Genomic DNA, 23,524 nt, shown 5'->3' with positions numbered 1-23,524 from the left:
ACGGTGTAATTTATGGGCCTCGTTAGCTAACGAGGCCCCGGGGTGGGGTGGGGGGCACGGGGTGCCTGTGGGGGGGGATCGTAGGGGGTCGGGGCACCGCGCGGTGGCGGCTTCGGGTGTACCGGTGGCGGGGGCGGGTCCGTCCCCCCGCCCCGCCTGTATGCGGGGACGGAAACCGCTTGTAACTTTGCTTTTTTTTTGGGCAAATAAAAGTTTTACTAATTTTCAACTCTGGCTCCTTCGCGTTGTCCGTGCGGCGCCGGGAAGGGGCCCAGGCGTCCGGGAACGGGCCGAGGGAGGTGGAAAAAAGGAAGGGGGGGGGGGGTCCGGCCCCCGCTGGCAGCGGTGGGATTCGAACCCACGTCCCCGCGGGGACTGGAGCCTAAATCCAGCGCCTTAGACCGCTCGGCCACGCTACCGGGGTGCTGGGGGGCTGCCCGGATGCTGGGGATCACGGAGCGGGGGGGGGGACAAACCTGCCCGGACGCCTGGGCCCCCTTCCCAGAGCCGACCCCCCCCCCCCCTTTGCAAAAAAGCCCCCCCCCCCATCCCGGACGCCTGGGCCCCCCCGTCCCGTCCCGGACGCCTGGGCCCCGTGGGGGGAGGCTGAGGGGGCGGACGCGGGGCCCGGCGCGGCGGTAGCGTGGCCGAGCGGTCCAAGGCGCTGGATTTAGGCTCCAGTCCCCGCGGGGACGTGGGTTCGAATCCCACCGCTGCCAGGCGGGGCCCAAACCCCCCCTTTTTCACCCCAAAAAACACCCCCTTCCCCCCCACCACCGCCACCACTGCGGGTGCCTGGATCCCGCCGTCCCTGCACCCCAATTTTGCTGGGTGCAAGGACCGGGGGGGGGGGGGGCTTCGGGTCGGGTGTGCACGCGTGCAACACGCTTGCACACGCGTGTGCGCGGGTTTGGCGGTGCCGCTGCCGCCGCGCTGCAGCTCTCCGGGCTGCTTCGCACCATCAACGCGCTCGCTTTGCACGCTCGCCCCGCGCCGTAATCCTGCGGCTTTGCACGCGCGCGCTCGCTCCGCACCCTCCGGCGGCCGCTTTGCACGCTCGCGCCGCTGCTTTGCACGCGCACGCTCCCTCTCCCGGCTCCTTTGCGCAGCCCCCTCGCTGCTTTGCACACGCACGCGTTTATTTTGCACGCTCCGCACCCCCTTCCCGGCTGCTTTGCACGCTCGTGCCGCTGCTTTGCACACACACACACACACCCCCCCCCAGCTCGTCTCGCCCCCTCTCCCGGCTGCTTTGCACCGTCCCCTCGCCGCTTCGCTCATCCGCGTTCGCTTTGCACCCTCTCCTGGCTGCTTTGCACGCTCGTGCCGCTGCTTTGCACGCGCACGCTCGCTCTCCCGGCCGTTCCGCGCCGTCCCCTGGCTGCTTTGCACGCGCGCGCGCACGCGTTTCTTTTGCACGCTCCGCGCGTCCCCCCCCTTTCCCGGCCGCTTTGCAGCCCGGCCGCTGCGGCGCGAGGCCCCGGCGGCCGGGCCGCGCTCCCCCCGCGCTCGCCCCCACGTCCTGCTTCCTGCGGCGGCGCCGCCGTCCCGTCCCGTCGCGCCCCGCGTGCAGCGCCCGGCGCAGGCCCAGGCCCAGGCGCAGGCCCAGGCGCAGGCCCAGGCCCGGGCGGCGATGGGCCGGCTCCGGGGCTCGGGGGCGCTGCGGGGCGCCCGCCTGGTGCTGCTGGGCTCCGCCGCCGGCGCCGCGCTCAGCCTGGCCGGCCTCAGCCTGGGGCTGGCGCTCGGCGCCTGGGCCCGCGGCGCTGCGCCCGCCGCGCAGGTGAGGGGCCGCGCGGGGCGGTGGGGGGGGCGGGGGGCGCGCGACGGGGCCGCGGGGGGGGCGGCGCGATTGCGCTGCGAACGCCGCGCGGTTGCACCGGCAACGCGCCGCGAACGCACTGGAAAAGTTGTGCAATTGCACTGCAAACACCGTGTGATTGCACCGGCAACGCGCCGCGAACGCGCTGCAGAAGTTGTGCAATTGCACTGCAAAGGTTGTGCGATTGCACTGCAGAGGTCGTGCGATTGCACTGCAGAGGTCATGCAATTGCACTGCAAATACAGGGCGATTGCACTGAAAACACTGTGCGATTGCACTGGCAACACGCTGCAAACGCGCTGCAGAGGTTGTGCGATTGCACTGCAAATACAGGGCGATTGCACTGCAGAGGTTGTGCGATTGCACTGCAAAGGTCGTGCGATTGCACTGCAAACACAGGGCGATTGCACTGAAAACACTGTGCGATTGCACTGGCAACACGCTGCGAACGCACTGCAGAGGTTGTACGATTGCACTGCAAATACAGGGCGATTGCACTGCAAAGGTTGTGTAATTGCACTGCAAACACTGTGCTATTGCACTGGCAACACGCTGCAAACGCACTGCAAAAGTTGTGCTATCGCACTGCAAAGTTTGTGCGATTGCACTGCAAAAGTTGTGCGATTGCACTGCAAATGCCATGCAATTGCACTGGGAACATGCTGCGAGTGCACTGCAAAAGGTGTGCAATTACACCACAAATGCTGTGCGATTGCACTGGAAATATGCCACCGACGCACTGCAAAGTTCGTGTGATGCCACTGCCAAACAGGTGCAATTGCACTGCAAATACTGTGCGATTGCCCTGGCGACACATCGCAAATGCGCTGCAAAAGATGTGCGATAGCACCACAAATACAGTGCGATTGCACTGGAAACACGCCGCAGAGGCACTCCGAAGGCTGGGTGATCGCGCTGCAAATACTGCGTGATTCTGCTGCAAATATTGTGCAATTGCGCTGGGAGCACAGTGCAAACGCAACGCAAAGGCAGTGTGATTGCACTGGAAATGCTCTGCTAATGCTGCACACGGGCGCTGCAAACTCACTGCAAACGGGCTGCAAACGCACGGCGGAAAAGCTGCCAACGCACAGCAAACGCCCTGCGAGTTCACTGCGAGCGCCGTGCAAACGCGCCGCGACCCCGCTGCAAACGTCACGCAAACCTGCTGCAGGTGCAGCGCGAGCGCTGTGCAAACGTTGTGCAAGGACCGTGCAAACGCTGGGCAAACGGTGCAAATCCCGTGCAAAACGCTATGCAAACGCCGTGCAAACGCTGTGCAAACACCATGCAAACGCTGTGCAAACGCCGTGCAAACACCATGCAAACGCTGTGCAAACCCTGTGCAAACACCATGCAAACCCTGTGCAAACCCTGTGCAAACGCCGTGCAAACGCTGTGCAAACTCCATGCAAACGCTGTGCAAACACCGTGCAAACGCTGTGCAAACGCCGTGCAAACGCTGTGCAAACTCCTTGCAAACGCTGTGCAAACACCGTGCAAACGCTGTGCAAACGCCGTGCAAACGCTGTGCAAACGTCTCACAAACCCCGTGCAAAAGCCCGGCGCGAACCCCACTAGCACGGCCAGGCCAGGGGTGCCCAGGCGTCCGGGCGGGGGAGGGGGCAGAGCCCGGACGCCTGGGTCCCGGGGGGGTCACGGCCCCGTCTCTCCCCAGGCGCTGCTGCAGGGGGGGGCGTCGGCGCTGGAGCCGCCCGGGGTAGGTGCCGGTACCCCCCGTTTACACCCCCTTTACCCCCCTTTCTCCCCGTTCACACCCCATTTGCCCCATTTACACCCTTTTTACCCCCATTTCCACCCCCCCCCTTGCAGCTCCTGCCCCGGGGCCTGAGCCAGGAGCAGCCCCGGCCGCCCCGGCACCGGCGCGCTGGTGAGTGCCCGGACGCCTGGGCCCCTCGGACGCCTGGGTCCCATGAGGGGGGATGGGGCCATGCCCGGACGCCTGGGCCCCTCGGACGCCTGGGCCCCCTGGGGGGGGATGGGGCCATGCCCGGACACCTGGGCCCCCTGGACGCCTGGGTCCCATGAGGGGGGATGGGGCCATGCCCGGACACCTGGGCCCCCTGGATTCCTGGGTGCCCTGGAAGGGTGGGGATGTGCCCGGACGCCTGGGCCCCCCGGATGCCTGGGCCCCCCAGGGGGGATGGGGCCATGCCCGGACGCCTGGGCCCCTCGGACACCTGGGCCCCCTGGGGGGGGATGGGGCCGTGCCCGGATGCCTGGGCCCCCCGGATGCCTGGGCCCCCCAGGGGGGATGGGGCCATGCCCGGACGCCTGGGCCCCTCGGACACCTGGGCCCCCTGGGGGGGGATGGGGCCATGCCCGGACGCCTGGGCCCCCCGGACGCCTGGGCCCCTGCACCCTCACTGCCGTTGCAGCGCCCCGGAAGAGGCCCCGAAGCCGCAAAGCTGCTGCCGCCCCGGCCTGGGCCGCCCACTACGAAGGTGAGGGGGGGCCGGGGGGGCACCCAGGGGTGGGGGGCACCTGGGGGGCCGGGGGGGGCACCCAGGGGCAGATCCCCTCCCCCGGATGGAAGACCCAGGCGTCCGGGCGCCCTTCCCCCAGCCCGCGAGGGCCCAGGCGTCCGGGGGGCCCAGGCGTCCGGGGGGCCCAGGCGTCCGGGCGCCCGTGACCGGGTGCTGCCGTTGCAGTTCAGGCCGGAGCGTCGCGGGACGGGATCCTGGCAGGTAACGGGGGGGGGGGCCCGGACGCCTGGGTCCCTCCCAGCCGGGGGAAGGGGGGCTGTCCCCGGGGGGGGGTCTCTGTCCCCATGGTGTCCTGGAGGGTCCCCATGTCACCCCATGTCCCCATGGTGTCCCCATGTCCTCCTGGTGTCCCCATGTCCCCATGATGTCCCCATGTCACCCCATGTCCCCATGGTGTCCCCATGGTGTCCCCGTGCCCCCGGCATCCCCATGTCCCCCCGATGTCCCCACGGTGTCCCCATGTCCCTGGTGTCCCCATGGTGTCCCCATGTCCCCCCATGGTGTCCCCCCAGTGTCCCCCCAGTGTCCCCATGTCCCCATGCCCCCAGCATCCCCGTATCCCACCGATGTCCCCACGGTGTCCCCACGGCCCCACGCTGCCCCCCCCCCCGTGTCCCCGCGCAGAGGCGGACGGGACGATCCGGGGCTGGGCCGAGTCGCGGCTCAACGCGACGTCGCCGCTGAGCTACGACCCGGCGAGCGGCGGCTTCCGCGTGGCCCGGCCGGGCCTCTACTACCTCTACAGCCAGGTGCGCCGGACGCCGGGGCCCCTCGGACGCCTGGGCCCCTCGGACACCGGGGCCCCGGGAGGGGGGAGAATCAGCACCCGGACGCCGGGGCCCCTTGGACACCTGGGCCCTGGGAGGGTGGAGGGTCAGTGCCGGGACGCCTGGGCCCCTCAGACACCTGGGCCCCCGGACGCCTGGGCCCCTTGGACACCAGGGTCCCAGGAGGGTGGAGGGTCAGTGCCAGGACGCCTGGGCCCCTCAGACACCCGGGCCCCCAGACGCCTGGGCCCCTTGGACACCAGGGTCCCAGGAGGGTGGAGGGTCAGTGCCGGGACGCCTGGGCCCCTCAGACACCTGGGCCCTGGGGGGTGAGGGGGGAGGTCAGCACCCGGACACCTGGGCCCCCAGGGGCTTGCGCAGGGTCAGGGTGGGGGGGGGGGTGATGCCCCCGCTCACCTGGACGCCTGGGCCCCCAGGGGCGTGCGCAGGGTCGGGGTGGGGGGGGTGACGCCCCGCTCACCCGGACGCCTGGGCCCCCAGGGGCGTGCGCAGGGTTGGGGTGGGGGGGGTGACGCCCCGCTCACCCGGACGCCTGGGCCCCCGGACACCTGGGCCCCCAGGGGCGTGCGCAGGGTCGGGGTGGGGGGGGTGACGCCCCCGCTCACCCGGACACCTGGGCCCCCGGACGCCTGGGCCCCCAGGGGCGTGCGCAGGGTCGGGGTGGGGGGGGTGACGCCCCGCTCACCCGGACGCCTGGGCCCGTCCCCCCCCCCCCCCGGCAGGCGCACTTCGACGAGGCGGGCACGGCCTACCTGAAGCTGGAGGTGGCGGTGGGGGGGGCGCTGGCGCTGCGGTGCCTGGAGCAGCTGCCGCCGCCGCGGCCGGGCGACGCCGGGGCCCGTTTGCGGGGCTGCCGCCTGGGGGGGCTCCTGGCGCTGCCGCCCGCCGCCCCCCTGGCGCTGCGCACCCTGCCCCGCGTCCGCCTCAAGCCCGAGCCCTACCTCACCTACTTCGGCCTCTTCCAGGTGCGCTGAGGGCCGGCCCGGACGCCTGGGCCCCCTCGAGGAGGCGGGGGGGGGGGGGGTCCGGACGCCTGGGCCCCCTCGAGGAGGTGGGGGGGGTCCGGACGCCTGGGCCCCCTCGAGGGGGGTGTGTGGCCCGGACGCCTGGGCCCCCTCGAGGGGGGGTGACCCGGACGCCTGGGCCCCCTCGAGGGGGGAGAGTGGCCCGGACACCTGGGCCCCCTCGAGGAGGTGGGGGGGGCCCCGGACGCCTGGGCCCCCTCGAGGGGGTGTCTGGGTCCCTTGGGGGGGGCTGGATGCCTGGGTCCCTCTGGGGATGACCCGGACGCCTGGGTCCCTTTGGGGAGGGGTGACCCGGACACCTGGGCCCCCTCGGCAGGGGACCAGACGCCTGGGTCCCTTGGGGGTGGCCCGGACGCCTGGGCCCCCTTGGGGGGGGGGGGAACCTGCACTCCTGGGTTCCTCTGAGGGTGACTCGGACACCTGGGTCCCTTCGGAGGGGGGGGGGGGGCCCGGACGCCTGGGCCCCCTGGGGCAGCCTGGGAGCACCGGCCTCCCCCCCCCCCCCCAGGGCCAGGCCTCATTGGCTGTGGGGTGAGGAGGCGGAGCCACAGGAGGCCCCGCCCCCCGGGGCACCCAGCCTGCGGGGGGGGGGGGGAGGGCGGCAGGGGGAGATTTTATATCAGAAATTATAATTATGTATAAAATAGAGATACGAGAAAACGAGACGGTCTGCGTGGTGGCGCCCGGACGCCTGGGCCCCTGGGGGCGGGGGGGGCACCCGGACGCCTGGGTCCTCCGGTGGGAGCGGGTTCCCCGGACGCCTGGGCCCCTTGGCGGGAGCAGAGCACCCGGACGCCTGGGCCCCTTGGGAAGGAGCAGGTTGCCGGACGCCTGGGCCCCTGGGGCAGCGGGGTGCCCGGACGCCTGGGCCCCTTGGCAGGAGCAGGTTCCCGGACGCCTGGGTCCCCGGGGCAGGGCAGGGCGGGGCGCCCGGACACCTGGGTCCCTTGGCAGGAGCCGGAGGTTTCCGGCCCTGCAGGTTCCTCCCCACCTTGCGCAAGATCCCGGCTCGGGGCCACCCCGGACGCCTGGGCCCCTGCCGGGGGGGGGGAGGGGGGGAAGGAGGGGGCACCCGGACGCCTGGGCTCCCTCTCGCCAGCAGCACCAAGACCGCAGGGCTCGGGGGCGCCCGGACGCCTGGGTCCTCGGCGCAGGGGTAGGGGCAGGTGGGGCGAGGGGGGGGAGCGCCCGGACGCCTGGGCCCCTGGCAGAGATCGGGGGAGGGGAGCCCAGCCCGGACGCCTGGGCCCCTTGTAGTGGTCGGGGGGGGGTCCTGGACGCCTGGGCCCTCAGGAGCAATCGGGGGTCCCGGACGCCTGGGTCCCTGGTAGTGACGCAGGGGGTCCCGGACGCCTGGGCCCCTGGGAGAGATCAAGGGTCCCGGACACCTGGGTCCCTTGTAGTGGTCGGGAGGGGTCCCGGACGCCTGGGCCCCTGGGAGAGGTCAAGGGTCCCGGACGCCTGGGCCCCTGGTAGCAGTTGGGGGTCCCGGACGCCTGGGCCCCTGGGAGAGGTGAAGTGCCCCGGACGCCTGGGCCCCTGGTAGCAGCTGAGGGTCCCGGACGCCTGGGCCCCTGGGAGCAGTTCGGGGGGGGAGGGAGGCAGGTCAGAGGCAGGGGGAGCGCGGCCCGGACGCCTGGGCCCATGGGGGCGGGGGGGCGGTGGCTGGCGGGGGGGGCGGCCCTGGGGGCCCTGCTGTGCCTGGCGGCGGTGCTGGAGCAGCGGCGGGAGCTGGGGGCGCTGCGGGCGCAGCTGGAGGAGCTGCGGGGGCGGCTGCAGGTGAGCCGGACGCCGGGGCCCCCCGGACGCCTGGGCCCCCTGGGGTGGGAGGTCCCGGACGCCTGGGTCCCCGGACACCTGGGTCCCTGGGGTTGGGGGGTCCCGGACGCCTGGGCCCCCGGACACCTGGGTCCCTGGGGTTGGGGGGTCCCGGACGCCTGGGTCCCCGAACACCCGGGTCCCCCGGACGCCTGGGCCCCCAGGTTGGGTGGGTCCCGGACGCCTGGGCCCCCTGGGGTGGGGGGTCCCGGACACCTGGGCCCCTGGGGTGGGGGGTCCCGGACGCCTGGGCCCCCTGGGGTGGGAGGTCCCAGACACCTGGGCCCCCTGGGGTGGGGGGGTCCCGGACACCTGGGCCCCCGGACGCCTGGGTCCCCTGGGCCCGGACGCCTGGGTCCCTGGGGGTGGGGGGTCCCGGACGCCTGGGCCCCCAGGTTGGGTGGGTCCCGGACGCCTGGGCCCCCTGGGGTGGGGGGTCCCGGACACCTGGGCCCCTGGGGTGGGGGGTCCCGGACGCCTGGGCCCCCTGGGGTGGGAGGTCCCAGACACCTGGGCCCCCTGGGGTGGGGGGTCCCGGACACCTGGGCCCCCGGACGCCTGGGTCCCCTGGGCCCGGACGCCTGGGTCCCTGGGGGTGGGGGGTCCCGGACGCCTGGGCCCCCAGGTTGGGTGGGTCCCGGACGCCTGGGCCCCCTGGGGTGGGGGGTCCCGGACACCTGGGCCCCTGGGGTGGGGGGTCCCGGACGCCTGGGCCCCCTGGGGTGGGAGGTCCCAGACACCTGGGCCCCCTGGGGTGGGGGGTCCCGGACACCTGGGCCCCCGGACGCCTGGGTCCCCTGGGCCCGGACGCCTGGGTCCCTGGGGGTGGGGGGTCCCGGACGCCTGGGCCCCCAGGTTGGGTGGGTCCTGGACACCTGGGTCCCTGGGGGTGGGGGGTCCTGGACACCTGGGCCCCTGGGGTGGGGGGTCCCGGACGCCTGGGCCCCCAGGTTGGGTGGGTCCCGGACACCTGGGTCCCCGGACGCCTGGGCCCCTCGGGGCAGGGAGGCCTCGCGGCGGGAGCAAGGCCCCTCCCGGACGCCTGGGCCCCGGGGCTGGCGGCAGCCGGTGGCGCTGCGTGTCCAGGCGTGTCCTCACGTGTGCGCCGGGCTGGGCGACACGTACGTGCCGGGTGCCGGCTGGGGGGGGGGGGTGGGGGTGGCACCCGGACGCCTGGGCCCCCGGCGTGACCCCTGCGCCCTCGCAGGACCCCTGGGGCGGCCGCGACCGCCGGGAGCTGGGGACCCCCCCGGCGAGAGCCTGGGAGTCCCGTGAGTGCGGGGACACGGGACGGGGGGGACGTGGAGGGACATGGAGGGACATGGAGGGACATGGAGGGACATGGGGGGACATGGAGGGACATGGGGGACATGGGGGACATGGGGGACATGGAGGGACATGGAGGGACATGGGGGGACATGGGGGGACATGGAGGGACATGGAGGACATGGAGGAACATGGAGGGACATGGGGGACATGGGGGGACATGGAGGGACATGGAGGGACATGGAGGGACATGGGGGACATGGAGGGACATGGGGGGACATGGGGGGACATGGGGGGACATGGAGGGACACGGAGGGACATGGGGGACATGGAGGGACATGGAGGGACATGGGGGGACATGGGGGACATGGAGGGACATGGAGGGACATGGAGGAACATGGAGGGACATGGAGGGACATGGGGGACATGGAGGGACATGGGGGGACATGGGGGACATGGAGGGACATGGAGGGACATGGAGGGACATGGGGGACATGGGGGGACATGGAGGGACATGGGGGGACATGGGGGACATGGAGGGACATGGAGGGACATGGAGGGACATGGAGGGACATGGGGGGACATGGAGGGACATGGGGGACATGGGGGACATGGAGGGACATGGAGGGACATGGGGGGACATGGGGGGACATGGAGGGACATGGAGGACATGGAGGAACATGGAGGGACATGGGGGACATGGGGGGACATGGAGGGACATGGAGGGACATGGAGGGACATGGGGGACATGGGGGACATGGAGGAACATGGGGGACATGGAGGGACATAGGGGGACATGGAGGACATGGAGGGACATAGGGGGACATGGGGGACATGGGGGACATGGAGGGACATGGGGGGACATGGGGGGACATGGGGGGACATGGAAGGACATGGAGGGACATGGGGGGGGACACAGGTGACACGGGTGACGCGTCCCCAGGCACCCGGGCTGTGCTGCACCTCGTCCCCAACAGCCGCTTCAGCGTCGGTGCGTGTCCCCGGACGCCTGGGCCCCCGGTGGCTGGAGGGTCCCCAGGATGGGGGGGGGGCAGGGGGGGGGTGTCCCGGACGCCTGGGCCCCCGGTGGCCTGGGGTCGGGGGTCCTGCGGTTGGGGGGGGGGGGTCCCTGAGGTCCCGTGGGGTCCCATGGGTGCCATGAGGGTGACATGGAGGGGGGCGTCACCGAGGTGGCCTGGGGGGTCCCATGGAGGTGACATGGAGGTGACATGGGTGCCACCACGGTGGGATGTCACCGAGGTGGCCTGGGGGGGGTCCCATGGGTGCCATGGAGGTGACATGGAGGTGACATGGGTGCCACCACGGTGGGACGTCACCGAGGTGGCCTGGGGGGGGTCCCATGGGTGCCATGGAGATGACATGGAGGGGGACGTCACCGAGGTGGCTTGGGGGGGGTCCCATGGGGTCCCATGGAGGTGACATGGAGGTGACATGGGTGCCACCACGGTGGGATGTCACCGAGGTGGCCTGGGGGGGGGGGGTTCCATGGGTGCCATGGAGGTGACATGGAGGTGACATGGGTGCCACCACAGTGGGATGTCACCGAGGTGGCCTGGGGGGGGGGGGTCCCATGGGTGCCATGGAGGTGACATGGAGGGGGACGTCACCGAGGTGGCCGGGGGGGGGGGGTCCCATGGGGGGGGGGGGTCCCATGGTGGTGACACGGCGGTGACGGTGGTGCCACCGCGGTGGGACAGGCGAGGGGGACGTCACCGAGGTGGCCTGGGAGCCGGCGCTGCGCCAGGGCCGGGCGCTGGAGCCCGCGGGGCCCCTGGTGACCGTGCGGAGCCCCGGCCTCTACCTCGTCTACAGCCAGGTGACACCCGCGTCCCCAACGCGTCCCCAATGTCCCCAACGTGTCCCCCGTGTCCCCAATGTGTCCCCAATGTCCCCGTGTCCCCAATGTGTCCCCACGTCCCCATGTTCCCATGTGGCACCCCGGCCTCTACCTCGTCTACAGCCAGGTGACACCCGCGGCCCCAACGCGTCCCCAATGTCCCCAACGTGTCCCCCGTGTTCCCATGTCCCCAATGTGTCCCCAACGTGTCCCCCAATGTGTCCCCACACCCCCATCTGGTGCCCTGGCCTCTACCTCGTGTACAGCCAGGTGACACCCGCGTCCCCAACGTGTCCCCAATGTCCCCAACGTGTCCCCGTGTCCCCAATGTGTCCCCCTGCCCCCATGTTCCCATGTGGCACCCCGGCCTCTACCTCGTCTACAGCCAGGTGACACCTGCGGCCCCAACGTCCCCAACGTGTCCCCAACATCCCCAATGTGTCCCTATGTCCCCAACGTGTCCCCATGTCCCCAATGTGTCCCCAATGTGTCCCCACATCCCCGTGTCCCCATGTCCCCATCTGGTGTCCCGGCCTCTACCTCGTCTACAGCCAGGTGACACCCTTGTCCCCAATGTGTCCCCATGTCCCCGTGTCCCCGATGTCCCCAACTTGTCCCCAACGTGTCCCCAACGTGTCCCCATGTCCCCAGTCCCCCCTTCCGTGCCAGCCCCACACATGTAAGCGCTGCATGCAGGCGTGTGTGAGCTGTGTTGGTGCGTGTTGAGGCATGTTGGGGCATGACACATGCAGGGGTGTGTGCAGAGGCGTGTGCAAGCATGCACAGGCGTGCTCAGGCATGTTGAGGCGTGTCAAGGCATGCACTGTAGCGTGTGGAGGCGTGTGGAGGTGTGTGGAGGCGTGCGCAGGTGTGCTGAGGCGCATGGAGGCATGTCGAGGCATGTCGAGGTGTGCACTGTAGCGTGTTGAGGCATGCGGAGGCGTGTCGAGGTGTGCTGATGCGTGTGCTGAGGCATGTTGAGGCATGCTGAGGCATGCCAAGGCACGTGCTGAGGCACATGGAGGTGTGTGGAGGCGTGTAGAGGCATGCACTGTAGCGTGTCTAGGCGTGCTCAGGTGTGTTGAGGCATGTGGACACATATGGAGGCATGCAGAGGTGTGCACGGTAGCATGTTGATGCATGTCGAGGCGTGTGTTGATGGGTGTTGATGCATGTGGATGCGCGCGCTGAGGCGTGTGGATGTGTGTGGATGCGTGTGGATGCGTGTGGATGCGTGCGGAGGCGTGCGGATGCGTGTGGAGGCGTGTCGAGGCGTGCGGAGGCGTGTCGAGGCGTGTCGAGGCGTGCAGAGGCGTGTCGATGCGCGCGCTGAGGCGTGTTTCGCGGGGGGCAGGTGCTGTTCACGGACCCCACGTTCACCATGGGGCAGGTGCTGGTGCGGGGGGGGCGCCGGGGCCCCCCCCAGCCGCTGCTGCGCTGCGTCCGCAGCATGGCCGCCCCCCCCCGCGCCCACGCCTCCTGCTTCACCGCCGGTACGGGGGGGGGGGGCGCCGGGATCCGCCGGGATCCGCTGGGGGGGGGCTGGGGGGACTGGGATCCACTGGGAGGGACTGGGATCCACTGGGGGGGCTGGGATGGACTGGGGGTGCGGGGATCCACTGGGATCCGCTGGGATCTGCTGGGGGGACTGGGATCCACTGGGAGGGACTGGGATCCACTGGGGGCACGGGGATCTGCGGGGATCTGCTGGGATCTGCTGGGATCAGCTGGGAGGGACTGGGATCCACTGGGGGGCTGGGGGGGCTGGGATGGACTGGGGGTGCAGGGATCCACTGGGATCCGCTGGGATCTGCTGGGGGGACTGGGATCCACTGGGAGGGACTGGGATCCACTGGGGGCGCGGGGATCTGCGGGGATCTGCTGGGATCTGCTGGGATCAGCTGGGAGGGACTGGGATCCACTGGGGGGCTGGGGGGGCTGGGATGGACTGGGGGTGCAGGGATCCACTGGGATCCGCTGGGATCTGCTGGGGGGACTGGGATCCACTGGGAGGGACTGGGATCCACTGGGGGCGCGGGGATCTGCGGGGATCTGCGGGGATCTGCTGGGGGTGGGGGGGGCTGGGGGGAATGGGGGGAACCAGGATCGACTGGGAGGGACTGGGATCCACTGAGGGGGCTGGGGGACTGAGGAACTGGGAGGGACTGGGATGGACTGGGGGTGCTGGGATCTGCTGGGATCCACTGGGGGGGGCTGGGGGGGACTGGGGAACTGGGGGAACTGGGGGGCTGGGAGGGACTGGGATCAACTGGGGGGACTGGGGGGAACTGGAGGGGACTGGGGGGGCTGGGGGGGACTGGGGGCACTGGGATCCACTGGGGGGCTGGGGGGACTGGGGAACTGGGAGGGACTGGGATCGACTGGGAGGGATTGGGAGGGACTGGGATGGACTGGGGGAACTGGGAGGGAACTGGGGGGACTGGGAGGGACTGGGGGGGGTCAAAGACCATCACTGACCCCGTGTCCCCCCTGTCCCCCGTCCCTCGTGTCCCATGTGCATCCCGTGTGCCAATGTCCCCATGTGGCATGTGCGTGGCATGTGCATGCTGTGTGTGTGTCCCCATGTGCGTGTCCCCGTGTCCGTGTCCCCATGTGCGTGGCGTGTGCGTGTCCCCGTGTGCACGTCCCCATGTGCGTGTCCCTGTTTCCATGTCCCCATGTGCATGGCGTGTGCATGTGTGTGTCCCCATGTGCGTGTCCCCCCGTGTGCTGTCCCCCTGTGTGCATGTGTGTCCCCCCGTGTGCGCGGCGTGTCGCAGGCGTGTTCCGGCTGCGCAGCGGCGACCGCCTGCACCTGCGGGTGCCGCGGGCCAACGCCTCCTTCGACCTCAGCGCCCACGGCACCTTCCTGGGCATCGTCCGCCTCTAGCGCCGGGCCCAGGCGTCCGGGAACTGGGACCCCCTGCATCCGGGCAGCGAGGGGCCCCGGCGTCCGGGAACTGGGACCCCCCTGCGTCCGGGCAGCGAGGGGCCCCGGCGTCCGGGAACTGGGACCCCCCTGCGTCCGGGCAATGAGGGGCCCCGGCGTCCGGGAACTGGGACCCCCCTGTGTCCGGGCAATGAGGGGCCCAGGCATCCGGGAACTGGGACCCCCCTGTGTCCGGGCAATGAGGGGCCCAGGCGTCCAGGAACCAGGACCCTCCACATCCATGCAGCGAGGGGCCCTGGTATCTGGGCAGTGAAGAGCCCTGGAGTTTGGGAACCGGGACCCCCCCGTGTCCGGGCAATGAGGGGCCCCGGCATCCAGGAACCAGGACCCTCCACATCCGGGCAGCGAGGGGCCCCAGCATCCGGGAACCGGGACCCCCCGGCATCTGGGCAATGAGGGGCCCTGGAGTCTGGGAACCAGGGGTCCTGGAGTCCGGGCAGCGAGGGGCCCCAGCATCCGGGAACCGGGACCCCCCCCGTGTCCGGGCAATGAGGGGCCCTGGCATCCGGGAACCAGGACCCTCCACATCCGGGCAGCGAGGGGCCCCAGCATCCGGGAACCGGGACCCCCCGGCATCTGGGCAATGAGGGGCCCTGGAGTCTGGGAACCAGGGGCCCCGGAGTCTGGGCAGCGAGGGGCCCCAGTGTCCGGGGAACCAGGACCCCCCCCCGTGTCCGGGCAATGAGGGGCCCCGGCGTCCAGGAACCAGGACCCTCCGCATCCGGGCAGCGAGGGGCCCCGGCATCTGGGAACCGGGACCCCCCCGCCTCCGGGTAATGAAGGGCCCTGGCGTCCGGGAACCAGGGGTCCCGGAGTCCGGGCAGTGAGGGGCCCAGGCGTCCGGGAACTGGGACCCCCCTGTGTCCGGGCAATGAGGGGCCCCGGCGTCCGGGAACCAGGGGCCCCGGCGTCCGGGCACCCCCGTGGCCCCGGTGTCACTGCTCCAGGACGGCCCGGACGCCTGGGTCCCCCCCGTTGGGGGGTGAAGTCGCTGCCCGGACGCCTGGGTCCCCTCCCCCCTCTTCCAAGCCAAGCAACGAAACCTCGCGAGACTTCGCCGGAACTCTCGCGAGACTGCTCCGGAGCCGGCGGGCGTGACGTCATCGGGCTGCGCGGCGGGGAGGGAGGGGGAAGCGGCGGGCGCGAAATCTCGCGCGATTTGTAGCCAATAAACGCGGCGGACGGGTGTGGTTCTCTTTTTTCCCCGCCCACCGCTTCCGCTCTCGCGAGACTTGTGCGAGGTTTCCCCGCTGGGGAGGGGGCGGGGCTTCGGCCGTCATGGCGGCCTCCATGGAGGAAGGTGCGGGGAGCGGGGGGGGGGGTCCCGGGGTCCCGGACGGGTGGGGGGGGCTGCCGGACGCCTGGGCCCGCGGCCGTGCTGATTCCTTCCCCCCTCCCCGCAGCCCCCGGCAGCCCCCCCCGCCGAGGGGGGGGACCCCGCCGAGCCCCAGGACCCCGAGGAGGAGCCGTGAGTGTCCCGGACGCCTGGGCCCCCTCTGGGGGGGGGGGGCAGGACGCCTGGGCCCCTCCACCCCCCCCGGAAGCCTGGGCCCACTGTGGGTAGGGGAGGGGGCGTCCCTCACGCCTGGGTCCCCCTGGTGTGTGTGTGGGGGGGTTTTGGATGCCTGGGCCCCCCCCCTTCCAGGGGGGAGGGGGCAGGACGCCTGGGTCCCCTGGGGGTGGGGGGGTCCCTGGGGGGTCCCCGGACGCCTGGGCCCCCTGGTGTGATGTGAGGGGGGGGTCCCGGACGCTTGGGTCCTGGTGGGGGGAGTGGGGGGGGTCCCGGACGCCTGGGCCCCCCGGCGTGATGTGTGTGTGGGGGGGTCTCCGGACGCCTGGGCCCACTGTGTGATGCGTGTGGGGGGGTCCCGGACGCCTGGGTCCTGGTGGGGGGGGGGGTCCCCGGACGCCTGGGCCCCCTGTGTGATTGGGGGAGGGGAGTCCTGGACACCTGGGTCCTGGTGGGGGGGGTCCCGGACGCCTGGGCCCCCCGGTGTGATGCGTGTGGGGGGGTCCCGGACGCCTGGGTCCCGCAGGCCCCCCCCCGCGGAGCTGCAGCGGCCCCCCCGGCTGGTGGCGGAGGCGCGGGAGGAGTACGGCCGGCGGCCCGAGAACTTCCTCAAGGGCTGCAAGTGGTGAGCCGGACGCCTGGGCCCCTTGGGGGGGGGGGGCACCCGGAAGCCTGGGCCCCTGGCAGAGATCGGGGAGGGGGGGGAGCTCAGCCCGGACGCCTGGGCCCCTTGTAGTGGTTGGGGGGGTCCCGGATGCCTGGGCCCCTGGGAGCAATTGGGGGTCCCGGACGCCTGGGCCCCTGGCAGCAATCGGGGAGGGGGGGGAGCCCGGCCTGGACGCCTGGGCCCCTTGCAGTGGTTGGGGGGGGGGGGGGTCCTGGACGCCAGGGTCCCTGGGAGCAATCGGGGGTCCCGGACGCCTGGGCCCCTGGTAGTGACACAGGGGGTCCCGGACACCTGGGCCCCTGGGAGCAATCGGGGGTCCCGGACGCCTGGGCCCCTCATAGTAATGCAGGGGGTCCTGGACACTTGGGTGCCTGGGAGCAATCGGGGGGGGGGAGGGAGGGGGGGGTCCCGGACACCTGGGCCCCTGGCAGGGGGGAGGGGGTTGTGGAGGCCGGGGCTGCCCCGAGCCCTCCTGGACGCCTGGGCCCCCGCAGGGCCCCCGACGGCTCCTGCCTGCTGACCTGCAGCAACGACAACACGCTGCGCATCTACGACCTGCCCCCGGCGCTGGGGGGGGCCCCGGGGGGGGCCCTGCCCGAGCTGGTACCTGCCCCGGGGGGCATCGGGGGGGGGTCCTGGGGGGGTTGGGGGGGTCCTGGGGTATTTTAAGGGGTCCTGGGGGGTATTTGGAGGTCCCGGGGGGGTATTTAGGGGCCCTTGGTAGATTGGGGGGGGCCCAGGAGGTATTTGGGGGTCTCAGGGGGTGCTTAGGGGGGTTCTGGGGGCATTAGGGTGTCAGGGGGGTGTTTGGGGGGGTCCCAAGGGGTGTTTAGGGGGGCCCTTGGGGTCCCTAGAGGGTCCTAGGGTGGTTTTAGGGGGCCCCATGGGGTATTTAGGGGTCCTTGGGGTATCTGGGGGGGTCCCAGGGGCATTTGGGGGTCCCAGGGGATATTTGGGGGGGCCTTGGGGTATCTAGGGGGGCCCAGGGGGTGTTTGGGGGTCCTAGGGGGTATCTGGGGGGGGTGTCCCAGGGGTATTTAAGGGGTCCCATGGGATGCTGGGGGCCCCCTAGGGTGTTTGGGGGGGTCCCCGGGGTACCTGGGGGGTCCCGGGGGGCCTTTAGGGGTGTTGGGGGGCCCCATGGGGCATCTAGGGGGTGTTTAGGGGGGTCTGGGGGCTATTTAGGGGGTCCCCAGGGCACTTAGGGGCACCCGGGGGGTGTTGGGGGATGCAGGGGGATTTGGGGGGGTCCCGGCGGGTATTGGGGGGTCTGGGGGGGGGTCGGGGGTCCCGGGCGAGGGACCCAGGCGTCCGGGCGCAGGTGCCGGCGCTGCGGGTGCCGGAGGGCGACACCATCTACGACTACTGCTGGCTGCCCGGCATGGCCTCGGCCCGGCCCTCCTCCTGCCTGTGAGCACTGGGGGGCACTGGGGGGCACTGGGAGGCACTGGGAGCACGGGGACAGGGGGCTGGGGGGACCGGGGGGCACTGGGAGGCACTGGGAGGGACTGGGAGCACTGGGGTGGGGGGACTGGGGGGGGAACTGGGAGACTGGGGGTGCTGGGGGACCCTGGGCAGGGAGCTGGGGGTTACTGGGAACACTGGGAAGTCATGGGGGGGAGCACTGGGGGTTACTGGGAGGGATACAGGGAGGTTACTGAGGGGAGTGGGGGCATGCTGGGAGCACTGGGGGATACTGGGAGCACAGGGGAAAGCTACTGGGGACTTACTGGGAGCACTGGAGGATACTGGGAGCCCTGGAGGGAGGTGCTGGGGGTTACTGGGAGCACCAGGGGAGGGCGCTGGGGGTTACTGGGAGCCCTGGAGGGGGGCGCTGGGGGTTACTGGGAGCACTGGGCATACTGGGAGCACTGGGGGAGGGTGCTGGGGGTTACTGGGAGCCCTGGGGAGGTCACTGAGGGGGTTACTGGGAGCACTGGGCATACTGGGAGCACTGGGGGAGGTCACTGAGGTGGTTACTGGGAGCACTGGGCATACTGGGAGCGTGGGGGGGGGGCGCAGGGTGGCCAGCAGCAGCCGGGACAACCCCGTGCACCTCTGGGACGCCTTCGACGGGAGCCTGCGCGGCTCCTTCCGCGCCTACAACCACCTGGTAAGGGCCCAGGCGTCCGGGACGGGGGGGCCCAGGCGTCCGGGGGGGGGCGGGGGGCTCCTTCCGCGCCTACAACCACCTGGTGAGGGCCCAGGCGTCCAGGACGGGAGGGCCCAGGCGTCCGGGTGGGAGCAGGGCCCAGACATCCAGGGGGTGGATTCCGAGGGGCCCCGGCGTCCGGGGCGGGAGGGCGGGTGGATTCCGAGGGGCCCAGGCGTCCGGGGCGGGAGGGCTGGTGGATCCCAAGGGGCCCCGGCGTCCGAGGGACCCAGGCGTCCGGGGCGGCAGGACGAGCTGGAAGCGGCGCGGAGCCTCTGCTTCTCGCCCGACGGCACCGAGCTGCTGTGCGGCTTCGACGGCGCCGTGAGGGTCTTCGCCACCGGCCACCCGGGGCGCGTCTGCGACACGCGGCCCACGCACGGTGAGCACACGCGTGGGCGGGGACACGCGGCCCACGCACGGGGAGCACACGCGTGGGCGGGGACACGGGGGGGCCTGCGACACGCGGCCCACGCATGGTGAGCACACGCGTGGGCGGGGACACGCGGCCCACACACGGGGAGCACACGCGTGTGGGGGGACACGCAGCTCACAGGGAGCACACGTGTGTGCAGGGACATGGGGGGTGTGATACACGGCCCACGCACAGGGAGCACACGTGTGGGAACATGTGGCCCACACACGGGGAGCACACGCGTGTGCGGGGACACGTGGGGGGCAGGGGCATCCGTGACACGTGACCCCTGCAGTGAGCACACGCGTGTGCGGGGCCAATGTGTTCAGGGCTGTCTGCGAAGCTGGAGTGGGTGGGGGGCGGAGCTTGGGGTGGGGGCGGGGCCTGTGGGGGTGGGCGGGGCCTGGAGGCACCACCTCCCCCCAGGGGCTGTGGGCTGGACTGGGTGCTGGGAGGGGTGTGGCCAGTCCAGGGGGTGTGGCCTGGCAGTGAGGGGTGGTGGGAGGGGGGTGGGGCTTGGCATGCCCCTCCCCCTTCCCCAGGATGTGGCTGCTGACGGGCTCCTGCAGCGGGGGGGCGGGGCCAGCGGGGCCTGATTGGCTGCCTGGCCTGCAGCCCCGCCCAGGCGCTCTATGCCTGCGGCTCCTATGGGCGGAGCCTGGGGCTGTACCCGCGGGCGGGGGGCGGGGCCGTGGCCCTGCTGCCCCGCCTCCCCGCCGCCCCCACCCACCTCCGCTTCACCCCTGACGGGCTCCGCCTCTTCGCCGGGGGGCGCAAGGTGGGCGGGGCCTCGGGTGTGTGGTGGGGGTGGGGCCAAGGTGTTGGGGAGGGGTGTCCCAGCTGTAGGGGGTGGAGTCTGGGTGGGGCGGGGTTTGAAGGCAGAGGTGGGGCTTTGGGTCTGGGGGTGGGGCTGGGCCTTAGGGGCGGGTTTCTCAGGTGGGGGGTGGGGCCGAGGGCAGGGGGTGGGGTCTGAGGTGAGGGTGGGGCCTGGATGGGGCAGGGCCCCAGGGCTGGGGGTGGGGCCAAGGGCAGGGGGTGGGGTCTGTGGTGGTTGGGGGTGGAGCCACAGGGCTGGGGGTGGGGTCAGGCAGGTGGGGGGTGGCTGGGGGAGCAGGGGGTGTGGCCAAGAGGGGCAGGGTCTGGGCAGGGGGTGGGGCTCAGCCTAGGAAGGGGGGTGTGGCCTGGGGCAGGGGGCGTGGCCAGGGCAAGGGGCCAGGCCTGGGCAGTGGGGGGGGGGGGCCCTTGGTTGAACCAGGTGGTGGGCGTGGTGGGGGTGTGGCCTGCTGATAGGCCCCGCCCCCCAGGCGCAGCACATCCTGTGCTGGGACATCCGGCGCCTGGACCAGACGCTGCTGGTGCTGGAGCGGCCGGTGGCCACCAACCAGCGGGTGGCCTTCGACCTCGACCCGTGCGTGCGGGCGCCTGGGCCCCGCGGGGGGGGGGGGGGGGCTGGAAACCTGGGGGGCACCCGGACGCCTGGGCCCCCAGGGAGGGGGATGCCTGGGCCCTGGGGGGCACCCGGATACCTGGGTCCTGGGGTGGGGTGGGGGGCTGGGGGGTTTCTGGACGCCTGGGCTCCAGTGGGGGGGGATGCTGGGGACCTTGGGGGGCACCCGGACGCCTGGGCCCCAGGGTGGGGGGAAGCCTGGGGAGTGTCTGGACACCTGGGCTCTGGGGGGGGGGGGGCACCCGGACACCTGGGCCCCGGGGTGGGGAGCCTGAGGGGCGCCTGGATCCCTGGGCCCCCAGGGAAGGGGGGGGCTGGGGGGTGTCCGGATGCCTGGGCCCCGGGGGGGGGGGACGCCTGGGGGGCACCCGGATACCTGGGACCTGGCGGGAGGGGGTGGGAGGGACGGGACACCAGGACATGTGGGCCCTGGGGGGGGGAGCCTGGGGGGTGCCCGGACGCCTGGGCCCTGGGGTGGGTGACGATGTCCCCGGCCGCCTGTGTCCCCCATGGGAGGGGGGGTGACAACGTGCCCGTGCACCTGTGTCCCTGTTGGGGGGGGGGTGACAACGTGCCTGTGCGCCGCAGGAGCGGGCGGTTCCTGGTGAGCGGCGACTCGGGGGGCTGCGTGCGGGTGTGGGACACGCGGGCGGCGCCGGCGGCCGGGCCCCAACCCCTGCTGCCGCCGCTGCTGCGCTTCCGCGCCCTGCGCGACTGCGTCAACGGCGCCAGGTGGGTGCGGGCCCCGGGGGGGGGGGGGTGCCCGGACGCCGGGGCCCCTCGGGGGGGAGGTGCCCGGATGCCGGGGTCCCTGGGGAGGGGGAGCCCGGACGCCTGGGTCCCTTAGGGATGGCACCCGGACACCTGGGTCCCTTGGGGGGGGGGCACCCGGACACCTGGGTCCCTGGAGAAGGGGGGAGCCTGGATACCTGGATCCATGCGGAGGGGGAGCCCGGACTCCTGGGTCCTTTAGAGATGGCACCCGGACACCTGGGTCCCTCGGGGGGGGGGGGGGGGGGCTTCCGGACACCTGGGTCCCTGGGGAGGGGGGTGCCTGGACGCCTGGGTCCCTGGGGAAGGGGGGAGCCTGGACGCCTGGATCCATGGGGAAGGGGAGCCCAGATGCCTGGGTCCCTCGGGGGGGGACACCCGGACACCTGGGTCCCTGGGGAGGGGGGGCGCCTAGGTCCCTGAGGGTGGGGGGGGCACTGGGACCCCTGAGTCCCTTGGGAGGAGATTGGGGGCATCCAGATAACCTGGTTCCCTGGGGAGGGGGGAGCCCGGATGCCTGGGTCCCTGCGGATGGGGGGGGTGGTCCTGGACATCTGGGTCCCTGCGGATGGTGGTGGGGGGGCTTGCGGCCGCCTGTGCGGCACGGCTGATGCCGGCTGCCTGGGCCCACAGCCTGCACCCCAGCCTGCCGCTGCTGGCCACGGCGTCGGGGCAGCGGCTCTTCCCAGAGCCCTGGGCCAGCGCCGAGGAGGAGGAGGAGGAGGAGGCCGAAGGCCCCCCCGCCCGGGGCCACAACTGCCTGCAGCTCTGGTGGTGGGGAGGGGGCGACACCGCCGAGGAGGAGGCCTAGGGGGGGGACACGCGTGTGCGGGAGTCGTGTGTGTGCAGGGACATGCGTGTGCAAGATTGTGTGTGTGCGGGGGGTCACGTGGGGGGGGGTTGCGTGGGGATGTGCGCGTGTGTGTTCGGGTGTTGTGCCGGGGTTGCGGTGGGGGTTCGCACTAAAGTGTTTCTACTTAACCGCGTCTCCCGTGAGTCTGTGCTGCCACCGGGGGTGCAGGGCGGCTACACCTGCACCAACACCCTGACCACACCCCCGCTACACCCGTGCCGACACCTCAGCTTACCCCTAGCTACACCTGCACTGACACCCCAACTAGCCCCAGCTACACCCGCGCTGACCCCTAACTGCACCTGCACTGACCACCCAACTACCCTCAGCGACACCTGCACCTACAACCCCATGAACACAACTACACCCCTGCAAACACCCCAATTACCCTCAGCTACACCTGCACTGACCCCCCCCCCCCAGCTACACCCCAACTACACCCGCACTGGCACCCCAGTTACCCTCAGCTACACCCACACTGATGCCAGCGACACCCACCAGTGCCCACAGGTGTGGACAGGTGTGTGCTGGCCCCGCCCAAGTGCCAAGCTCCGCCTCCCCTCTGGCCCCGCCCTCATCCAGAGCCCCGCCCCCCGCTGGCCCTGCCCCGACAGGGGTAACAGCAGGGTCCCCCCCCCTCCGCGGTGCATTGTGGGAGTTTGTCCCCTTTTCTCTAGCGGTCCCGCCCTTTTCCGCTCCCGCCGCCCAATCAGGCGCCTCGCTGCCGCTGATTGACAGCGCGGCCTGCCCCACTCAGCGGCCGCTGGCGGCGCGCGCTGCGCTGCTGATTGACAGCGGCACCTGGCGCCGGGGCGGTTCGCGCCCTGCCCTGCCCCGCGCTCTCTCATTGGCCTGCCGGGAGTCTGGCATCCCGCCCCGCCGCTCACCCATTGGCCCGCTGCTTCCGTTGTGCCGTTGCCCGGGGAGACGCGGCGGTGGGTGGAGCCTGCGGTGTGAGAGCCGTTGGAGGGCGTGTGTGGGGCAGGTGGGCGCCGGCCCTGGGGGCAATTTGTGAGGCGAAAGGGCAATTGGGAGGCGTCTGGGGGCAATTTGTGAGGGGAAGTGGGGGTCGGGGGGCAATTTGTGAGGAGAAAAGGCAATTGGGAGGCGTCTGGGTGCAATTTGTGAGGGGAAGTGGGGGTCGGGGGGCAATTTGTGAGGAGAAAAGGCAATTGGGAGGCGTCTGGGTGCAATTTGTGAGGGGAAGTGGGGGTCGGGGGGCAATTTGTGAGGAGAAAGGGCAATTGGGAGGTGCCTGGGGCAATTTGTGAGGGGAAGTGGGAGCTGGGGAGTGATTTGCGAGGGGAAGGGGTGGTTGGGGAGGGTCGGGAGCCAATTCGTGAGGAGAAGGGGCAGTTGATGGGGGTGAGGGGACAGTTTGTGAGGAGAAGGGGTGGTTGGGGAGGCCGGGAGGGCGGTTTGTGAGGAGAAGGGGTGGTTGGGGAGGCTGGGAGGGCGGTTTGTGAGGAGAAGGGGCGGTTGGGGAGGATCAGGGGGGCATTTTGTGAGGAGAAGGGGTGGTTGGGGAGGCTGGGAGGGCGGTTTGTGAGGAGAAGGGGCGGTTGGGGAGGATCAGGGGGGCAGTTTGTGAGGAGAAGGGGCGGTTGGGGGGGCTAGGAGGGTGGTTTGTGAGGAGAAGGGTCAGTTGGGGAGAGGTTAGGCCCTTGGAAGAAGAGTG

The 23,524-nt window shown here is 71.7% G+C and overlaps 2 protein-coding genes and 2 non-coding genes across 4 annotated transcripts; 3 read left to right on the top strand and 1 right to left on the bottom strand.

Annotated features, from left to right (window-relative positions):
• Positions 1-337: 337 nt before the first annotated feature.
• TRNAL-UAG (transfer RNA leucine (anticodon UAG)) lies at positions 338-419 on the bottom strand. Its single transcript has one exon. It is a non-coding gene; the product is annotated as a tRNA-Leu (tRNA).
• A 218-nt stretch (positions 420-637) lies between these two features.
• Positions 638-719, top strand: TRNAL-UAG (transfer RNA leucine (anticodon UAG)). Its single transcript has one exon. It is a non-coding gene; the product is annotated as a tRNA-Leu (tRNA).
• Positions 720-1,231: 512 nt separating this feature from the next.
• Positions 1,232-14,046, top strand: LOC136995191 (uncharacterized). Its single transcript, XM_067315004.1, has 13 exons — positions 1,232-1,780; positions 3,498-3,539; positions 3,653-3,710; positions 4,219-4,284; positions 4,492-4,527; positions 4,951-5,075; positions 5,837-6,083; positions 7,686-7,918; positions 9,165-9,228; positions 10,167-10,214; positions 10,942-11,060; positions 12,436-12,574; positions 13,862-14,046. Exons 1-13 carry the CDS (start codon positions 1,634-1,636, stop codon positions 13,969-13,971), a joined length of 1,434 nt encoding a protein of 477 aa, XP_067171105.1. The 5' UTR covers positions 1,232-1,633; the 3' UTR covers positions 13,972-14,046.
• Positions 14,047-16,029: 1,983 nt separating this feature from the next.
• On the top strand, positions 16,030-21,841 carry LOC136995190 (telomerase Cajal body protein 1-like). The gene is made up of 9 exons (XM_067315003.1): positions 16,030-16,166; positions 16,703-16,811; positions 17,530-17,618; positions 18,231-18,321; positions 18,610-18,742; positions 19,345-19,553; positions 20,080-20,183; positions 20,811-20,954; positions 21,627-21,841. Exons 1-9 carry the CDS (start codon positions 16,030-16,032, stop codon positions 21,802-21,804), a joined length of 1,194 nt encoding a protein of 397 aa, XP_067171104.1. The 3' UTR covers positions 21,805-21,841.
• The last annotated feature ends 1,683 nt before the right edge of the window (positions 21,842-23,524 follow it).

This window comes from Apteryx mantelli, chromosome 40 (genome assembly GCF_036417845.1).
Source record: "Apteryx mantelli isolate bAptMan1 chromosome 40, bAptMan1.hap1, whole genome shotgun sequence".
Lineage (NCBI taxonomy): Eukaryota > Metazoa > Chordata > Aves > Apterygiformes > Apterygidae > Apteryx > Apteryx mantelli.
The sequence above is the reverse complement of the archived record's forward strand: the minus strand, read 5'-3'. Positions and strand labels throughout refer to the sequence as shown.

What these genes read in the sequence shown, in the direction of transcription:
- LOC136995190 (XM_067315003.1), top strand. Translation starts at nt 16,030, where the DNA reads ATGCGTGTGGGGGGGTCCCGGACGCCTGGGTCCCGCAGGCCCCCCCCC. An exon ending in TCCGCGCCTACAACCACCTG is followed by an intron (nt 18,322 to 18,609) that starts GTAAGGGCCCAG and finishes CCGGGGCGGCAG; the next exon opens with GACGAGCTGGAAGCGGCGCG. An exon ending in TCTTCGCCGGGGGGCGCAAG is followed by an intron (nt 19,554 to 20,079) that starts GTGGGCGGGGCC and finishes CCCGCCCCCCAG; the next exon opens with GCGCAGCACATCCTGTGCTG.
- LOC136995191 (XM_067315004.1), top strand. Translation starts at nt 1,634, where the DNA reads ATGGGCCGGCTCCGGGGCTCGGGGGCGCTGCGGGGCGCCCGCCTGGTG. An exon ending in CTGGGCCGCCCACTACGAAG is followed by an intron (nt 4,285 to 4,491) that starts GTGAGGGGGGGC and finishes CTGCCGTTGCAG; the next exon opens with TTCAGGCCGGAGCGTCGCGG. An exon ending in TCTACTACCTCTACAGCCAG is followed by an intron (nt 5,076 to 5,836) that starts GTGCGCCGGACG and finishes CCCCCCCGGCAG; the next exon opens with GCGCACTTCGACGAGGCGGG.